Source organism: Rhinatrema bivittatum, chromosome 19, assembly GCF_901001135.1.
Source record: "Rhinatrema bivittatum chromosome 19, aRhiBiv1.1, whole genome shotgun sequence".
NCBI classification, from domain to species: domain Eukaryota; kingdom Metazoa; phylum Chordata; class Amphibia; order Gymnophiona; family Rhinatrematidae; genus Rhinatrema; species Rhinatrema bivittatum.
The window spans coordinates 21483609-21504377 of NC_042633.1; the positions used below are offsets into that span (position 1 = coordinate 21483609).

General features: G+C 51.8%; 1 protein-coding gene across 1 annotated transcript; it reads right to left on the reverse strand.

The window, feature by feature from the left end:
* Positions 1–233: 233 nt before the first annotated feature.
* On the reverse strand, positions 234–19971 carry KDELR1 (KDEL endoplasmic reticulum protein retention receptor 1). The gene is given in 6 exon segments (XM_029585340.1): positions 234–835; positions 2198–2450; positions 2905–2994; positions 2996–3066; positions 10519–10650; positions 19699–19971. Coding segments are annotated over 6 exon segments (672 nt in total). The 5' UTR covers positions 19790–19971; the 3' UTR covers positions 234–800.
* Positions 19972–20769: the final 798 nt, after the last annotated feature.

Below are 20769 nucleotides of genomic sequence, written 5' to 3' on the forward strand. Positions count from 1 at the left end.
TGTTCATTTTTAAAGGGCCTGCCTTGCGATTCTACCACCTGGGAGGAGCCATGTTTGGAGGGGTCTAAAATGACCTCGCTCGCGCGTTCACCCACACATATACATACACAAATGACTAGTTAGACAAGTGTGCGTGGGATGCAATGCCTGCTGGGGACTTCCACGCTCAACAGCGTTGTACATAAAGAATACCACTGGAACAGTCACTAAAAAGAAATGTCTTCAATCGGATGGATTTGTAAGATCGGGACCTCTTTAATCCAATAGGAGGGTGAGATTTTTGTCTTGCTCTGTGCTGCGAGCGCACAAGAGAGGAACGGCTTTCTTTTGAGCAGAACAGAGAGTTGGTTATGGTGGTGGAGATTACATTATCCCCAGCTCTTGGCCATTTGACGTCCTCACCCCAAACCACTGACAGAAACAAAGCTAGAAACGTGTGCGGATTGTGAAGGAGAATCAAAAGTAAAAAGGTAAAAACCAAAAAAAAACTGGAGAGGATTAAAAAAAAAAAAAAAAAAAAAAGAGACAATAAATATTTACAAACTGTGGATGTCCTAAAACGGAAGAGAGCAGGTCTTCATTAAGGAAGGCAGGGAGAGGGAGACGAAGCTTGGCCTGCAAGCTGTTGGAATGCACCGCTTGGCGATAACTTGTCTCCCTGTGTGCACGGAGCACCCCCTCATCCAGCTGCAATCGAACCGGACGGAGGCGGTAGGTTGTTTTTTTTTCTCCGAGCGAAAGGTGCTTCCTCCCTCTTTCTGCCCCCATCTGTCGAGGCTCGAGTCTTCAACGTGTTGCCCCTATGCTGGCAAACTGAGTTTCTTTCCCTTTAGGACTGTGGAAGATAAAAAAAAAGAAGAAGAAGAGACATATCAGTTGATCTGTCTCCTCCCCAGCAGGCCGCTAATTCTGGAGGCCATGGCTTTTTACAAAAAAAAAAAAAAAAGACATTGGGAAGATGGAGTGGGAACGCTAGCAGAAACGGGTCAAGCCTGCACGTGGGGGGGGAGGCTTAAGAAATTATAAACGTGCTCTGTAGACCATGGAAAAGGAGGGGCTGCCACAGACCTTTCAGATATCTGACAGGCTTCAATCCAGTACAAGATGGGAGCAGTCTCAATGACTAGAACTCATGCTGTGAAACTGGAAAGCCAGCAGACATGGCAACAGCCATAATTCAGTCCTACTGGGTGAAGATAAAGACGGTGATGGTAGGGAGAAAGAAGAACTGTTTATTATTATTTTTTTTTTTTACAATCTCCCAGTTTGCTTATTTAAAAAGGACTTATAGCCCCGCCCCTAGTCCAAAGTTCAGAACAGAGTACATGAATACATTTATAAAATGTAACATAAAAGACCAATCGTTGACTAGAGTCTGTAGTGCCCAGTAGGCAGGGGTCAACTGGGCAGACTGTGTAGGCAATTATCTTTTTTTTTTTATCTATGCAAGTTAAAAAAACCAAAAAAAAAAAAACACAACAGAAGATTAGACAAAGACCTGTCTGGGATGGTTTAGATCACCTTCAGCCTCATCCTTCTATTATACTAATCCATAAGACCACAAAATAAAAGGTCATTTGCTGACAAGGTTATGGCCACCACACAAGGTAGGGCCCACAGGCTGAACGCCACTGGTCTAAGGTCGTTATTCCTTGGGCTGGAAGTGTCACTGAAAATATGATTAGCATAGGTCACAGAGGAGGAATGTGGATTCCCAGTGCTGTGCCCTGCAGTGGCACCTGATTATCCAGTGCTGAAAGCAAGCATTGGAAATCATCCCACTGAGATTTTTTTTTTTTTTTTTTTTTTAATTAATCACCTTTCCAAACCCACGATGAGTTACAAATTCAGGTACAGTAGGTATTTCCCCTGACCCCAGAGGGGGTACAATGTAAGATTGTATCTGAGGCAACTGAAGGTGAAATGATTTACCAGTCACAAGGAGGGGCAGTGGGATCTGAACCCTGGCTTTGCTGGTCCTCAGCATTCTGCTCTAACCACCAGGCTACTCCCCCATTCACGCCACCCAGAGCTGCCTTCAAATCAAAACAGATCCCCATGACAGTCCTGTTGATGAAGAGAAAGAAAAAACTGGCAGAGACCGCACAGGCAAGGAAGTGCCACCAGCCTCTATGTGGTGGACCACGGACCCAGCACCAGAGACGAGGTGGTGGTTGCCCCTTCCACTGCTGCTTACCCTTGGTAATGTACAAGTAGAAAAAGTCACAGTAGAGGATCGTCTGCACCAGCCCGGCCACGAGAGCGATGAGATCAAAGAAACCCTCAAACTGGTAGCGCCAGATCCAGTTGAAGAGGTAGAGAGTGCGGTAAACACCCAGCGCGAAGAGGTAGTGGCTGGTGATAGTCTCTGCCTCGCCTGTTTTGCTGACCATGAACAGCTGGGGCAAGATGGCCACGGACTCCAGGTATATTGAGAAGGTCCAGAGGATCTGTCCAGGGACAGGGGAACAGATAATTTATAATCCTACCAAAACTGCTTACATTTTCCATCACTGTTTATAAATCCCCGTCTACTTTTCCTGCAGGTTTCCATTTCCCTTAGATGTGATTTCCCCTGCACTACCTACGTTTCCATGGGTTTATTTACAATGCCCAGGACTGGACACAATATCTGCTTTTTGTATCCATATTTTCCAAGATTCTTTACAGCGCCCAGCATGGTTGACAATCCCCAGATTGATCTGTATATATCATTTCCCAGGTCTGCCCTTGGACCGTCTCCATGGGCACTACCGCACCCCTTACCAGCGAGCTAACGAAATGCCGAGAGGTAACCTGCACCGGCTGTGCCCTCAACACACGCAACCTATGGCTTTGGCGGTTAGGAAAAAGGAGCTCCTAACATGTCACACAGCTCCGATTCCAGGCGGGCGCCCAGCCTACCTCCAGCGGGGTAAAGTCATGGTTAACCAGGAAGGCCAGGATGGCGGTCGGCACCACAAGGAACTCCACCCGGAAAGTGTCGTGGTTCCCCATCGTAGGTGGCTTTGAACTTGCTATAGATCATCCAGACCGTAGCGTAGGAGCACGCAATGTACACCACCTGGGGGAAGGCGAGATGTAGGAGACCAGGGAGAGAAATGAGATAACAAAAAAATAAGGAGACACAGAAAGGGTAAGGGACAGAAAACGAGCTCATTAATACTACAACAGTAACAATTTCATATTATAAAACCCCCTCAAACTCAGATTATCCAAAGATGAGCTTTCAAGATCCTCAGGCACCAGATCTGAAGACCTTCGATAACTCACGTTTGGGACAGGTCTCTGGCCGACTCTGCACTAGGCTGCAGGAAGGAAAGCATGGAGGGGTGGGAGAAGAGAGAAGGGCAGGGAAAAGGGGATATGGTGCAGGAAGGTAGAGTGAAACAGGGTAAGGGTAAGAGAACTTCAGAAGGGAGGGTCAGAAAGTGAGGAGGGAGTCGGAGAAGATAAAGGAAAATTAGTTTCTTGCCTGATAATTCGTTCCTGTAGTACCACAGATCAGTCCCAGACACCTGGGTTTTGCCTCCCCTCCAGTAGATGGAGACTTTTGTCCAAACAACCCTGCCATATATACCAAGATGCCACCCACAGTCCCTCAGTCTTACGTAATGTCAAAGCAGAATGGAACAAAAACCAAATACTATACAACTAACTATCTTTCCTTCTATAATAAGGCTTAGTCAAACCCCCAACTGGGAACAGAACTCGCAGAACCAAAGGAACAAGCGATAAGGTAGTACAAATATCCAGAAAAAATATCATACGAGAGGACTCTCCGTTACTTTAGTGTACACAGCCTCGGGCGGGGCTCTGGACTGATCCGTGGTACTACAGGAACGAAAATTATCAGGTAAGAAACTAATTTTCCTTTCCCTGTACGTACCCGGATCAGTCCAGACACCTGGGATGTACCAGAGCTAACTTACCGAGGGTGGGAGCCAGAGAGGCCCGCTCGGAGCACTCCTTCTCCAAATCCCCCGGAATCCGAAGCCTGAACATCCAATCTGTAATGTCTTGCGAAAGTGTGCAAAGATTTCCAAGTAGCCGCCCTGCAAATTTCCTGGGGCGAGACTTGATGACATTCCGCCCAAGAAGCGGCTTGTGACCGCGTAGAATGGGCGCGAAGTCCCACCTGTACCGTCTTACCACGCAGTAAAATATGCTGAACTGATAGCTCGCTGGCTGAAGGAAGCTATCATAGTCTTTGAGGTCATACTACCTCTTTTCGGACCACTCCACAACACAAAGAGATGGTCTGATACATGGAAAGGATTCATAATCTCTAGATATCGTATCAGAGCCCTGCGTACATCCAGCTTCCGTAAATCCTTTGCCACAGGATCCGATCGGTCCACCTCGGAGAATGAGGGAAGCTCAATCGACTGATTCAAGTGAAAAGACGACACCACCTTTGGGAGAAAGGAGGGAACCGTCCACAAGGACACACCTGAATCTGAAATCCGCAAGAAAGGCTCCCTGCACGACAACGCCTGCAATTCAGACACCCAACGTGCCGAAGAAATCGCAACCAAAAATACCACCTTCAGCATCGTCCACTTTATAGGCTCAAAAGGCGGTGCACATAAGGACAAAAGTACCAAATTGAGGTTCCAGGAAGGACACGGATGGCAAAGTGGAGGACGTAAGTGCTTTGCCACTCGAAGAAAACGCGCCACATCTGAATGCAACGCCAACACTACCCCTTGGACTTTACCTCGGAGACAACCAAGCGCTGCAACCTGCACTCGGAGGGAACTACAAGAGAGACCCTTAGAAAGACCGGCTTGAAGAAAACCTAGAATGTCTTAGACTGACGCCCGCGTAGGATCCACTGCACGATCCGCACAGCAGGCTTCAAAAACTTTCCAGACTCTGACATAAGCTAGGGAAGTAGACCGTTTTCGCGACCTCAACAACATGGCCACCACTATGTCAGAATAACCTTTATTCTTCAGCCGCTGCCTCTCAAAAGCCATGCTGCTAGACAGACGCGATCCGCCCCCTCCAAACAGACGGGGCCTTGATGAAGAAGAGCCGCGGACTTCCGAAACCGTAGAGGTTCCGCGGTGGACAGATTGAGCAGATCCGCAAACCATAGTTGCCTCTGCCACTCCGGAGCTACTAGAATCACCTCTGCCGGATGGAGCTCTGTTTCGCCGGATCACCTTGCCTATTAGCGGCCAGGGAGGAACATGTACAGCAAGATGTTCGTCAGCCAGGGAAGGACCAGGGCATCGACCCCCTCGGCTCCTGTCTCTCTGCGCCGACTGTAGAACCGTGGAGCCTTGGCATTCTTGAATGTGGCCATCAGATCCATGCATGGCATGCCCCACCGATCGCAGATGAACTGAAATGCCTCATCAGCAAACTCCCACTCTCCCGGGATCAAGATGGTGACGACTGAGGAAGTCTGCCTGTATGTTGTCTACCCCGGCAATGTGAGATGCCGCAATGCTGACGAGATTCCGTTCCGCCCAGTTCATCAACTGTTGTGCCTCCATCGCTACCGGGCGACTCTGGTTCCTCCTTGGCGATTGATATAGGCCACTGTGGTTGCATTGTCTGACAAGACTCTGACCGACCTCCCCCAAAGGATTGGGAGGAAGGCTTGCAATGCCAGAGCCACCGCCCTGGTCTCCAAGCGGTTGATTGACCACTGAGATTGTTCTCTGGAGCACTGCCCCTGCACCGACTTCCCCAGACAGACAGCTCCCCAGCCGGAGAGACTGGCATCCGTGGTGACTACTGTCCAGTAGGGTATTACCAGGGGAACTCCACACTCCAGATGTTCCGAGACAAGCCACCAATCGAGACTGACTCTCGCAGAGTCTGTAAGCAGAAGCGGTAGGTGAAAAACTGTTCTAACACCGGATTCCAGCAGGACAGCAATGCTGATTGTAAGGGACGCATATGAGCAAAGGCCCAGGGTACCAATTCCAGAGTGGACGTCATGGATCCCGAGACTTTCTCATCCTGGGCATCCAGGTCCCTCACCTATCCCTGGAGCTTGACTATACGTTCTGTGGTGAGGAATACTCTCCCCTGCTCCGTGTCAAACAGGGCTCCCAAGAACTCCAGAGACTGCGAAGGGATCAGATGACTCTTGGCAAGATTGACCACCCAGCCGAGCGATCATAAGAGCTGTAGCACCCGGCGGATAGGTGTCTGACACAGAGCCTCGGACTTCGCCCGAATCAGCCAATCGTCCAGGTAGGGATGCACTAGCAAGCCTTCCTTCCGGAATTGCACTGCAACTACCACCATCACCTTGGTGAACATTCTGGGAGCAGTGGTGAGTCCGAAAGGCAGAGCCCGGAACTGATAGTGATTTCCCAGAATGCAGAACCTGAGGAACTTCTGGTGTGACGACTGGATGCAGATATGAAGATACGCTTCGGTGAGATCCAGAGAAGCCAGGAACTCTCCTTGTCATACGGAGGCGATGACTGACCGAAGGGTCTCCATTCGGAAACGTGGTACCCAAAGACATCTCTTGACTCTTGAGATCTAAGATTGGTCAGAAAGTATCTTCCTTTTTGGGGACTATGAAGTAAATGGAATAGCGGCCTCTGTGTTGATCCGCGGACAGAACCGGTGTTATCGCCCCCAAGTCCAGTAGGCGCTGGAGCATGCCCTGTACAGCCTCTCACTTTTCTCGGTACGCGCATGGAGACATCAGGAACTTGTCCCAAGGGCGCTGTACAAAATGTAAAGCGTAACCTTGACTTATCACGGTGAGGACCCACTGGTCTGACGTTAGTTTTGGTCCATTCCTTGAAGAAGAGCGATAGTCTGGCTCCCACGATTGGTACTGGAGGGACGACTGGTACCGAGGAATGGGCCGACAGTATCTCATTGTGAGGCCTTAGCCCCCACTGCCGACTGAGGGTTCCCTGGTCTGCTGAAACGTCTGTCTCGAAAAGCCTGAGATCATGTCTATTTGAAACTGGGCGAAAGGACGATCCGGACGACCGTGCCGGTCTGGTTTCTCCTACTACCCCGGAACCGAAGCCTGAGCTGTAAACGATCCTCTGGACCTGGGCCTGTCCTCCCGGTAGTTTATGAACCTTGTTCTCTCCCAGAAATTGTATCATGTCCTCCAATTCCTTGCCGAACAACAACTTCCCTTTAAAAGGAAGGGAACCGAGGTGGGCCTTGGACGAAATATCTGCAGCCCAATTCCGGAGCCAAAGGAGCCTGCGCGTGGAAACCATGGATCTGGCCGACGTGCGCAGCAGATTGTAGGGAGAATCTGCGCTATACGGGATGACCGCCTCCAGCCAGTTCGCCTGGATAGCCTTCCCCTCTGAGAGGTCGGCACTGGCTTGGAGTTGCTGGGCCCAGCGAAGACCCGCACGCAGCGCAAAACTACTGCACATTGCTGCACGGACCCCCAGCGCTGACACCTCAAACACTTTCTTGAGCTGCAACTCCAACTTTCGGTCCTGCAAGTCCTTGAGGGCCGTCGTTTCCGTAACTGGGATAGTGGACTTCTTGGTGACAGCAGACACCGCTGCATCCACCTTCGGGACTCTCAGCAGATCTAATGCCTCCTCTGGCAGAGGATATAGCTTGTCCATCGCTTTACTGACTTTCAACCCCAAATCAGGAGTGTCCCATTCTCTAAATAGAAGATTCGTTGCCGAGAAATGGAATGGGAAGGAAACGGCAGGTCCCCTGAGACCCAGCAATACTGGATCCATAGCCCCCCAACCGAGACACCACCGGTGAAGCGTCCAAGCCCAACTCCCCCAGGATGGCCGGAATAAGCGGATTCAACTCATCTTTCTTAAAGAGGCGAACCACTTTTTGGATCGTCGCCTTCCATAGCCTGAGGCCCCTCTGCTCCCATCCTGCTGAGGATTCGATGCAGACCTCCCCGGGGCAAAACGGAGGGTCCTTCCCCTCCGGGTAAACAGCCAGCACATAGGACCCTCCCTCGATAAACGCGCGCGCACCGAGCCGCACGCGGCAGCAAAGCCGATCCCAGAGGCATCCTTGCCGCGGCAAAAGCAAATAAAAAACAGCTGAAAAAAGCATAAGAACATAAGAAAATGCCATACTGGATCAGACCAAGGGTCCATCAAGCCCAGCATCTTGTTTCCAACAGTGGCCAATCCAGGCCATAAGAACCTGGCAAGTACCCAAAAGCAGCGCAGGGAGGCGGGAAAGTGAAGGGAAGTACCTGAGAGACGGCGCACCAAGTTAAAAAAGAAACCTTTTTCTTTTTTACACAGACAAATAAAAAAAACTTGCCCAATCGCTATCCCTGGTTCTGTAGCAGGCCCTGCTCCTGTAGGGGTGAGTGAGCTGGGCTCCCCGGTATTGCCCCGACGCTGCTGATAACCAAGTGCAGGGTCCTCGACCCTTAGAAGCAGCGGTCTCGACCAGCAGGGACAGTCCCCTCAGGACCTAGCAACCTCCTGGGAGTCTCACAGAACCTCAGTCGGAGAGGGACTTGCTATCTCTCTTTTTTTTTTTTTCTTTTTAAACTGTTAAGAATGAAAGGCACAGAACCCCCCTAATTTGCCAACTCCAAACCTGACTACCATCCTACTCTACCAACTTGTAGCAATCAGGTAATCAGAAGAGACTGTGGGTTTTGCACCTCCGCCATCTGCTGGAGACCAGAGGAAGATTGAGGGACTGTGGGTGGCACCCTTGGAATATATGGCAGGGTTGTTTGAAAAACTTCTCTGTCTCCATCTACTGGAGGGGAGGCATAACCCAGGTGTCTGGACTGATCTGGGTACGTACAGGAAAAGGGGATTAGAGGGAGAGAGGGAGGATTCATAACTTACAGCTGAGCAGGGGGAAGGAGGAAAACAGAATGTGCTACAGCACACGGCTCTCTGGAGCAATACAGAAAGCTGAGAATAAAGCACCCAAACGGAGCCATACTTATTATCCCCGAGGATACAAGGACAGAAAAGGATGAGAAGGTAACCCGGCAGACCGCGAATGACAGGAAAAAAAAAATGGATAAAGTGCACCGCCAGGCTGTGCTTCTGACTCTGGCAGGAAGCATCTGTCTTATTTAGTGCATGTTCCCAGGCCGGGCTTCTGATGGCGCAGCAGAGAAGTGGCTCTGTCCTTGCATTTCTCTGCTCTTGGGACTAGCAGCAGAGGGGCTGCAAGATGGCTTGCTCCATCTCCCCTCTTCGTGTCTCTTTACCCACCTTGAACATCACATGCAAAGCTGGCATGGAAGGTCAGAGGCTGCGCTGGAAGGGTGGTCATACAGAGCCTGTCACCTCTAGGACTGGAGGGCTCAGGGGATGGGAGCAGGGATACAGAGCCTGTCACCTCTAGGACTGGAGGGCTCAGGGGATGGGTGCAGGGATACAGAGCCTGTCACCTCTAGGACTGAGGGATCAGGGGACGGGTGCAGGGATACAGAGCCTGTCACCTCTAGGACTGGAGGGATCAGGGGACGGTGCAAGGGTACAGAGCCTGTCACCTCTAGGACTGGGGGGGATCGGGGGATGGGGGCAGGGATACAGAGCCTGTCACCTCTAGGACTGGAGGGCTCAGGGCATGGGTGCAGGGATACAAAGCCTGTCACCTCTAGGACTGGAGGGATCAGGAGATGGTGCAGGGATACAGAGCCTGTCACCTCTAGGACTGGAGACCTTAGGGGATGGGAGCAAGGGATACAGAGCCTGTCACCTCTAGGACTGGAGGGCTCAGGGGATGAGTGCAGGGATACAGAGCCTGTCACCTCTAGGACTGGAGGGCTCAGGGGATGGGAGCAGGGATACAGAGCCTGTCACCTCTAGGACTGGAGGGCTCAGGGGATGAGTGCAGGGATACAGAGCCTGTCACCTCTAGGACTGGAGGGCTCAGGGGATGGGAGCAGGGATACAGAGCCTGTCACTTCTAGGACTGGAGGGCTCAGGGGATGGGTGCAGGGATACAGAGCCTGTCACTTCTAGGACTGGAGGGATCAGAGGATGGGTGCAGGGATACAGAGCCTGTCACCTCTAGGACCGGAGGGATCAGGGGATGGGTGCAGGGATACAGAGCCTGTCACCTCTAGGACGGAGGGCTCAGGGGATGGGCGCAGGGATACAGAGCCTGTCCTCTAGGACCGGAGGGATCAGGGATGGGTGCAGGGATACAGAGCCTGTCACCTCTAGGACCGGAGGGATCAGGGATGGGCGCAGGGATACAGAGCCTGTCACCTCTAGGACCCGGAGGGATCGGGGAGGGTGTGGCAGGGATAACAGAGCCTGTCACCTCTAGGACCGGAGGGATCAGGGGATGGGTGCAGGGATACAGAGCCTGTCACCTCTAGGGACCGGAGGGATCAGGGGATGGGTGCAGGGATACAGAGCCTGTCACCTCTAGGACTGGAGGGATCAGGGGATGGGAGCAGGGATACAGAGCCTGTCACCATCTAGTACTGGAGGGATCAGGGGATGGGCGCAGGGATACAGAGCCTGTCACCTCTAGGGGATGGGCACACAGGCACCAAGCTTTTCCCAGCCTGCTGGACGATATGGTCTTACTTCATGCTGGTATTGTAGAATGAGATGAAGTTGGTAAACAGATCCAAGTATCGCGTTGTGAAGACCACTGCGAACAGCACTTGGCTCTTGCCGAGATACCTGGGAAGGGAAGCAGGGAAGACGTGTGACCAGCCTAGAACAGACAATGGGGGTTTGGCAAGAGCAACATGTAGGCCAGGAGTCTCCTTCACCCAAGCTACGAGCCGAAGACTGTCCAGCCACCATGGCCCTCCCACCACAGGGAGGGAAACAGGCTCCCGGTAATAAATTAGCAACCGTTCTGACAACAGCAAACACCCAGAAAACCTCAGGAAAGGACTCAGCCCCAAAATAAGATTATATCTAGAAATATATATACACACACACACACAAACAGAACATTTGATATGAAGGAGAATTATTCTGTTTGTAGACTGGAGAAAAAACGCCCTCCCCCCCCCTGCCAGCCCCACAAATTTCCAGAAAGCTCTCTCCAGGGCCCGCCAGCTGCGGGACAGGGTTAATGAATGGCCTCCCCCCCCTCCCCAGCTACAGCGGCCGGGAGCTCCTGGGCCCTGCCTCCCTACCGGCATCCTTCATCCCTGCAACTGCTCCCAGGACGCCCCTCCGGCTTTTATTCCCTGCATGTTCCAGGGACTGAATTATTACGCTGGCGGCCAGCTGCCACCGCAAATAATCCAGGGGCGAGGAAGGAGCTGGGAGTTAATAAAAAATAAAAAAAAAAAAAGGAAATGGGGCTTCACATTTCTTCCTGGCCCATAGGAAATTCTGAAATGAATGACTTTTTTCTTCCCTCTCTGTCTTCTTAGCAGTTTATTCCAAGAAGCGGAGTTTTCCCGCCTTCCGGGAATCGGGGGGGGGGGGGGGCAGTGGTTTATTTATTTATTTATATGCATGTTACTATTCTGCGCATTCCCTGGAAAGCTTCTGGGTCTGGAGAACACCTGCTCGCCGCCTTAGGGCCGCGGTGGTCGTGAGGTCCCCCATCGGCGCCGACAACATCAGAGGAGGGAGAGGAGGGGGGAGGGGGAAGGATGAAGGGCCTGGCTTGTGGGGCATGGAGAAGAAAGGATCTTATTACTTTCGCTTAAAGTGGGTAATTTGCAAGTCGTGTGCCCGTAAGTGGGCGCACACACACACACACACACACACACACACACGTGTTGGCAGTGCATCTAAATTTACAGGAGCATTTTATAAAACTGTGTGATGGGAGCTGGGAACCTCTGCTCGAAAAGTATGTGCGGTTTTTTTTCCCCCCCCCCAATGCAAGGAGGTGCATACTTTACCTATTTTATAAAAAAAACACACGCGTAACTACTGTAACGTGCGCGCATAACCACCTTCGGTTATATGAGGGAGGGTGGCTCCGTTATAAAGCATGCGTCACCTGTGTCCTTGAAAACACTCCCTTGGGATCACCAGTTGGCCGATGGCCTCCACCGGTTCGCCCAGCCCAGGGGGTGGCCAACCCCTGTCCTCAAGAGCCGCACACAGGCTGGTTTCATGAATACGCATGAGACAGATTGGCAGACAGTGGGGGGCAGGGCCTGCACATTTATCTCATGCATTTCTCGTGCTTATCTGATACTCTTGGCCTTTATTAGTAACTTTTTGGTTCTAGTTCCCTTCCACCCCCGCCATTAATGTAGAGAGCAGTGCTTGACTGCTTCTAAGTGAAGTATCTAGCTTAATTGGTTAGGGGTAGTAACTGCCACAATAAGCAAGCTTCACCCATGCTTATTTGTTTACCCAGACTATGTAATTCAGTCCTTGTTGGTTGTTGTCCGAATATAAATCCTCTTTTCTTCATTCCCCCCTGCCTTTGAAGCAGAGAGCTACACTGGATATGCATTGAAAGTGAAGTATCAGGCTTGTTTGGTTTGGGGTAGTAACTGCCATAACAAGCAAGCTACTCCCCCGCTTTTTTTGTGAATGCAGATCCTTTTTTCCACATTTCCTCTTGCCGGTTGAAGCATAGAGCAATGTTGGAATCGCATTAACCGTGTGTATGTTTATTGAATAAGGGTATTAATCTCCAGGTAGTAGCCAACGGCCGTCATTCCCGCAAGCCACCCCCATGCCTCTTCTCTTCATCCACATCCTCTAGACTTTATGGATCCACAGTGTTTATCCCACACCCCTTTAAAATCCTTCACAATTTTTGTCTTCACCACTACCTCTGGAAGGGCATTCCAGGCATCCACCACCCTCTCCATGAAGAAATACTTCCTGACATTGGTTCTGAGTCTTCCTCCCTGGAGTTTTACATCATGACCCCTGGTTCTGCTGATTTTTTTCCAACGGAAAAGGTTTGTCTTTGGATCCTTAAAACCTTTCAAGTATCTGAAAGTTTGAATCATATCACCCCTGCTCCTCCTTTCCTCCAGGGTGTACATATTTAGATTCTTCAATCTCTCCTCATATGTCATTCTATGAAGACCCTCCACCTTTCTGGTCGCCCTTCTCTGGACCGCCTCCATCTTGTCTCTGTCCCTTCGGAGATACGGTCTCCATAACTGAACACAGTACTCCAGGTGAGGCCTCACCAAGGACCTGTACAAGGGGATTATCACTTCCCTTTTCTTACTCTATATTCCTCTCTCTATGCAGCCCAGCATTCTTCTGGCTTTAGCTATCGCCTTATCACATTGTTTCGCCGACTTCAGATCATTAGACACTATCACCCCAAGGTGTCTCTCCTGCTCCATGCATATCAGCCTTTCTCCCCCCATCGAATACAGTTCATTCGGATTTCCACTCCCCATATGCATGACTCTGCACTTCTTGGCATTGAATCTCAGCTGCCATATCTTCGACCACTCTTCCAGCTTCCTTAAATCCCGTCTCATTCTCTCCACTCCTTCCGGCGTGTCCACTCTTGTTGCAGATCTTAGCATCGTCCGCAAAAGGACAAACCTTACCTTCTATCCCGTCCGCAACGCCGCTCACAAAGATATTGAACAGAACCGGTCCCAACGCCGAGCCTTGCGGCACTCTGCTTTAACACCGCTCTCTCTAGCATTTTACCCTGATTCCTGCCCCCCCCCCCCCCTTAACCCAGCCTTCCACTCAAAAACTGAAGACAAAAGACAAACACAATTTCGGTTCCATGACTCCGTGAACAGGAGTAAAAGCATACAGATAAGTTTGGTAAGGTATGCGTGTATAACGGCTTACAAAATAGCAACCTGTCTGCAGGTGTCCGAACTCCATCCGGGAACGCTCCTAATATGTCCTCTCATTTGCTCCCAGAAACAGCGATCTACGACACCGCAAGTACGTCCATGAGCACGACGTTTCCAAACAGCATGCAGGCGCGTATGCCGATTTTATGCGTGCAACTGCCGTGTAACTCTTTGAATATTACCCCCGAAATGGAAAAAGTATACTGGGGGGGGGGGAGGGGGTGCCCTCTTTCCATGATTCATAGGAGATGATCTGGTTAGTGCAGAGCACGAGGGCTGATTTGCCTGGTCTCGAGCAGGGATCCTGCGTGAAGGCTGCATTGCGGGGCCGAGAGCTTCCGTCTAAAACTCCAGCAGACCCAAAAAGGGTGCCACAGAAGACACCGGCAGATGGGGACTTGCCTGCCTGCCCCCCCCCCCTGCTTACCTTGTCACCTCAGCCCATCCTCGGACTCCAGGTCACCTCCCTCCCCTGACCCCCATCATCTTTCAAGATTCATAAGTCTAGTAACGGGGCGGCGGGAGGGGGTGTCTTAGTACTGGAATAGCAGGGGGTGCTGCAGGGCAGGAGTGAGGTGCATTGGCAGAGCTGTGTGTGAGGGTCTCAGTACTGGAATAGCAGGAGGTGCTGCAGGGCAGGAGTGAGGTGCATTGGCAGAGCTGTGTGTGAGGGTCTCAGTACTGGAATAGCAGGAGGTGCTGCAGGGCAGGAGTGAGGTGCATTGGCAGAGCTGTGTGTGAGGGTCTCAGTACTGGAATAGCAGGGGGTGCTGCAGGGCAGGAGTGAGGTGCATTGGCAGAGCTGTGTGTGAGGGTCTCAGTACTGGAATAGCAGGAGGTGCTGCAGGGCAGGAGTGAGATGCATTGGCAGAGCTGTGTGTGAGGGTCTCAGTACTGGAATGGCAGGGGGTGCTGCAGGGCAGGAGGTGAGGTGCATTGGCAGAGCTGTGTGTGTGAGGGTCTCAGTACTGGAATAGCAGGGGGTGCTGCAGGGCAGGAGTGAGGTGCATTGGCAGAGCTGTGTGTGAGGGTCTCAGTACTGGAATAGCAGGAGGTGCTGCAGGGCAGGAGTGAGGTGCATTGGCAGAGCTGTGTGTGAGGGTCTCAGTACTGGAATAGCAGGAGGTGCTGCAGGGCAGGAGTGAGATGCATTGGCAGAGCTGTGTGTGAGGATCTCAGTACTGGAATAGCAGGAGGTGCTGCAGGGCAGGAGTGAGATGCATTGGCAGAGCTGTGTGTGAGGGTCTCAGTACTGGAATAGCAGGAGGTGCTGCAGGGCAGGAGTGAGATGCATTGGCAGAGCTGTGTTGTGAGGGTCTCAGTACTGGAATAGCAGGAGGTGCTGCAGGGCAGGAGTGAGGAGCATTGGCAGAGCTGTGTGTGAGGGTCTCAGTACTGGAATAGCAGGAGGTGCTGCAGGGCAGGAGTGAGATGCATTGGCAGAGCTGTGTGTGAGGGTCTCAGTACTGGAATGGCAGGGGGTGCTGCAGGGCAGGAGTGAGGTGCATTGGCAGAGCTGTGTGTGTGAGGGTCTCAGTACTGGAATAGCAGGGGGTGCTGCAGGGCAGGAGTGAGGTGCATTGGCAGAGCTGTGTGTGAGGGTCTCAGTACTGGAATAGCAGGAGGTGCTGCAGGGCAGGAGTGAGGTGCATTGGCAGAGCTGTGTGTGAGGGTCTCAGTACTGGAATAGCAGGAGGTGCTGCAGGGCAGGAGTGAGATGCATTGGCAGAGCTGTGTGTGAGGATCTCAGTACTGGAATAGCAGGAGGTGCTGCAGGGCAGGAGTGAGATGCATTGGCAGAGCTGTGTGTGAGGGTCTCAGTACTGGAATAGCAGGAGGTGCTGCAGGGCAGGAGTGAGATGCATTGGCAGAGCTGTGTGTGAGGGTCTCAGTACTGGAATAGCAGGAGGTGCTGCAGGGCAGGAGTGAGGAGCATTGGCAGAGCTGTGTGTGAGGGTCTCAGTACTGGAATAGCAGGAGGTGCTGCAGGGCAGGAGTGAGGAGCATTGGCAGAGCTGTGTGTGAGGGTCTCAGTACTGGAATAGCAGGAGGTGCTGCAGGGCAGGAGTGAGGAGCATTGGCAGAGCTGTGTGTGGGGGTCTCAGTACTGGAATAGCAGGGGGTGCTGCAGGGCAGGAGTGAGATGCATTGGCAGAGCTGTGTGTGAGGGTCTCAGTACTGGAATGGCAGGGGGGTGCTGCAGGGCAGGAGTGAGGTGCATTGGCAGAGCTGTGTGTGAGGGTCTCAGTACTGGAATAGCAGGGGGTGCTGCAGGGCAGGAGTGAGATGCATTGGCAGAGCTGTGTGTGAGGGTCTCAGTACTGGAATAGCAGGAGGTGCTGCAGGGCAGGAGTGAGGTGCATTGGCAGATCTGTGTGTGAGGGTCTCAGTACTGGAATAGCAGGGGCTGCTGCAGGGCAGGAGTGAGGTGCATTGGCAGAGCTGTGTGTGGGGGTCTCAGTACTGGAATAGCAGGAGGTGCTGCAGGGCAGGAGTGAGGTGCATTGGCAGAGCTGTGTGTGAGGGTCTCAGTACTGGAATAGCAGGAGGTGCTGCAGGGCAGGAGTGAGGTGCATTGGCAGAGCTGTGTGTGAGGGTCTCAGTACTGGAATAGCAGGAGGTGCTGCAGGGCAGGAGTGAGGAGCATTGGCAGAGCTGTGTGTGAGGGTCTCAGTATAGGAATAGCAGGAGGTGCTGCAGGGCAGGAGTGAGGTGCATTGGCAGAGCTGTGTGTGTGAGGGTCTCAGTACTGGAATAGCAGGAGGTGCTGCAGGGCAGGAGTGAGGTGCATTGGCAAAGCTGGGTGTGAGGGGTCTCAGTACTGAAATAGCAGGGGGTACTGCAGGGCAGGAGTGAGGTGCATTGGCAGAGCTGTGTGTGAGGGTCTCAGTACTGGAATGGCAGGGGGTGCTGCAGGGCAGGAGTGAGGTGCATTGGCAGAGCTGTGTGTGAGGGTCTCAGTACTGGAATAGCAGGGGGTGCTGCAGGGCAGGAGTGAGGTGCATTGGCAGAGCTGTTTGTGAGGGTCTCAGTACTGGAATGGCAGGGGGGTGCTGCAGGGCAGGAGTGAGGTGCATTGGCAGAGCTGTGTGTGAGGGTCTCAGTACTGGAATAGCAGGGGGTGCTGCAGGGCAGGAGTGAGGTGCATTGGCAGAGCTGTGTGTGAGGGTCTCAGTACTGGAATAGCAGGAGGGTGCTGCAGGGCAGGAGTGAGATGCATTGGCAGAGCTGTGTGTGAGGGTCTCAGTACTGGAATAGCAGGAGGTGCTGCAGGGCAGGAGTGAGGAGCATTGGCAGAGCTGTGTGTGAGGGTCTCAGTACTGGAATAGCAGGAGGTGCTGCAGGGCAGGAGTGAGATGCATTGGCAGAGCTGTGTGTGAGGGTCTCAGTACTGGAATAGCAGGAGGTGCTGTAGGGCAGGAGTGAGATGCATTGGCAGAGCTGTGTGTGAGGGTCTCAGTATAGGAATAGCAGGAGGTGCTGCAGGGCAGGAGTGAGGTGCATTGGCAGAGCTGTGTGTGAGGGTCTCAGTACTGGAATAGCAGGAGGTGCTGCAGGGCAGGAGTGAGGTGCATTGGCAAAGCTGGGTGTGAGGGTCTCAGTACTGAAATAGCAGGGGGTACTGCAGGGCAGGAGTGAGGTGCATTGGCAGAGCTGTGTGTGAGGGTCTCAGGACTGGAATAGCAGGAGGTGCTGCAGGGCAGGAGTGAGGTGCATTGGCAAAGCTGGGTGTGAGGGTCTCAGTACTGAAATAGCAGGGGGTACTGCAGGGCAGGAGTGAGGTGCATTGGCGGTGCTGTGTGTGAGGGTCTCAGTACTGGCATAGCAGGGGGTGCTGCAGGGCAGGAGTGAGGTGCATTGGCAGAGCTGTGTGTGAGGGTCTCAGTACTGGAATGGCAGGGGGGTGCTGCAGGGCAGGAGTGAGGTGCATTGGCAGAGCTGTGTGTGAGGGTCTCAGTCCTGGAATAGCAGGGGGTGCTGCAGGGCAGGAGTGAGGTGCATTGGCAGAGCTGTGTGTGAGGGTCTCAGTACTGGAATAGCAGGAGGTGCTGCAGGGCAGGAGTGAGATGCATTGGCAGAGCTGTGTGTGAGGGTCTCAGTACTGGAATAGCAGGAGGTGCTGCAGGGCAGGAGTGAGGTGCATTGGCAGAGCTGTGTGTGAGGGTCTCAGTACTGGAATAGCAGGGGGTGCTGCAGGGCAGGAGTGAGGTGCATTGGCAGAGCTGTGTGTGAGGGTCTCAGTGCTGGAATAGCAGGAGGTGCTGCAGGGCAGGAGTGAGGTGCATTGGCAGAGCTGGGTGTGAGGGTCTCAGTATTGGAATAGCAGGAGGTGCTGCAGGGCAGGAGTGAGGTACATTGATGGCTGGTGCTGTGTGGAGTTGGGGGGTGGGGAGGGAATGGTCTCTGAGACATCTCTGACTTACCCGCAAACCTTTCTAACATTATAGACAGAGTAATCAGAAAGGGAATGCCCAGCGCGGACCTGCCAGGAGTGGGGAAAAAAAGCAGTTGCAATGACAGCCAAGGATGTAACTGCGCGCAGAGCAGAATGCAGCTCTAGAAGGCTTAAGCAGCTTTTGGGATGGCTTGGATCTCTTTGCCCCCCCACTCCTCGCTTCCTCCCTATGCCTGGAGTGAAGGACCATAGCCCTCTATCCTAAGGCACCTACTGCTAACGCTTCACATGAAATATTCCCACCAGAAAGTAGAGTGATCTCTCAGTGGGCAGTGGTGAGGAAAGTGGCCAGGGGCGGTCAGCGGGAAAGCAGATCCAACTGGGAACACGAAACGGGCCAGTGAAATTTACAACCTCCATAAATATATATCTAGATAGACAGATAGATATAGATATATATTCAAGGCACATAACTGGGAGATGCTGGTGGGGTATTCTCTCTTCCCTATCTGGTGGCAAAATGTTATTTTATTTGGGGGTGGGGGGGGGGGGGGGTGGGAAGTAAGGAGAATGGACCATTTCACAGCGGCCTACGAAATCTCTCCCCATCCTGGGCCTAGCCTCTCCTCCAAGCAAAGGGGCTGCAACAGCTCCCTGGGATTCCCTTCCCACTCCAGCTCGGGGAGATCCCAAGGGTGCAGCAGGCCTCCTCACACTTCTTTATTTTATTGTTTTTTATTAAGGCTAATTTACACTTTATAATCAACATTAGGGCCTGAAAAGTACATACACACACTCTTCCCCAATTTTATTATTATTTTTGTTTCAAAACGGAACTTTAAAGTGTGAAAAAAAGGAACTGAAGACACCCCCTATGCCCACTGCAGTTGTGACTTCCTGGGATAAGGGGTGGGAGTAAGCTTAGCATTGCCCGGGGTTATCTGCATGCATGCATCCTCCCTCCTTCCCTTGGTCCATATCATTAACTATTCTTAAAAACAAACTTTTGCCACCCCCAATAAAACCCTAAACTTCTTCATTTCAGACTCCCCAGTAAGGGGGAGGGGAGTCACCGCCTTTCCATTGCAAGTTAAACTACTTTTCTCCTTTCCTCCCTCCACTTTTCTGTGGCCCGCCTGGTCCAGAAACTCTCTCTCACCTCCACCTCGGAAACCACTTCCCTCCAGAGCTAAACAGGTTTCTATTTCCATTTCTTTAAACAGAGAAAAAAATATATATATATCTATATCTTTTTTATTCTTGCAAAGAGGATGCACATATTTTGAAAGCAGGATTAACGTCAAAAAGCAATAAAAACATAAAAGGCCAAAACAATGCACAAATCCAATCCTTTGCAAACAAAAAAAAAAAAAAAAAGTAATGCATGCTTTATTTAAATAAATCGATCAGCAAAACAATAAAACATACAGGAGGCAGGGGTTCACTGCCTTGCATCTGCTTCCTTGCAAGTCTGCAAACATTTTGTCATGCAAGATCCAAATTACTCTTGGAAAGTAAAAGGCTTGCTGCAATCCCGCAAAGTGGTACACAAACATATATGTCTTTTTTTTTTTGTTTGTTTCCAAATTGTTCTTACCGGCACAGGATCTGGACTTCCAGATCTTCAAAAGGAGGATGATGATAGCCAGAAGGTGAGAAATATCTCCCAAGAAGCGAAAGATATTCATGGTGGAGCTTGCAAAGCAAAATAAATAAATAAAATTACAAAACGAAAATAATTGTGGAGTGCGACGTGCAAAAAGGGAGCAGGGGCCTCTCGGTGTGCAAGGCTGAGCTAGGCCTAAGCAGGAAGCAGGACGAGAAATCAGAAGAGAACATTCTCTCGACTCCCCCTACTGGATCCAGGCTCGATTTCCAGGAGGAAGATAAAACCACATTTCCAAAGCGGCATCCGCATCTGAAATCCATTAGTGGATAAGCAGACACTGTGCTTCATTCACTTTTATCCTTTATTCTTTTTGCTGGAGATTCCTCTAATGTGTGAAATGATACAGAGGGTCTGAAAATAGCAGGGGAGACTCAGGCAACATGCAGAGAGTGCAGGGGCTGGAAATACCAGAGGGAGACTCAGGCAACATGCAGAGAGCGCAGGGGCTGGAAATACCAGAGGGAGACTCCAGCAAAATACAGAGAGCGCAGGGGCTGAAAATACCAGAGGGAGACTCCAGCAAAATGCAGAGAGCGCAGGGGCTGAAATACCAGAGGGAGACTCCAGCAAAATACAGAGAGCGCAGGGGCTGGAAATACCAGAGGGAGACTCAGGCAACATGCAGAGAGCGCAGGGGCTGGAAATACCAGAGGGAGACTCCAGCAAAATACAGAGAGCGCAGGGGCTGAAAATACCAGAGGGAGACTCAGGCAACATGCAGAGAGTGCAGGGGCTGGAAATACCAGAGGGAGACTCAGGCAAAATGCAGAGAGTACAGGGGCTGGAAATACCAGAGGGAGACTCAGGCAAAATGCAGAGAGCGCAGGGGCTGAAAATACCAGAGGGAGACTCCAGCAAAATACAGAGAGTGCAGGGGCTGGAAATACCAGAGGGAGACTCAGGCAAAATGCAGAGAGTGCAGGGGCTGGAAATACCAGAGGGAGACTCCAGCAAAATGCAGAGAGCGCAGGGGCTGGAAATACCAGAGGAGACTCCAGC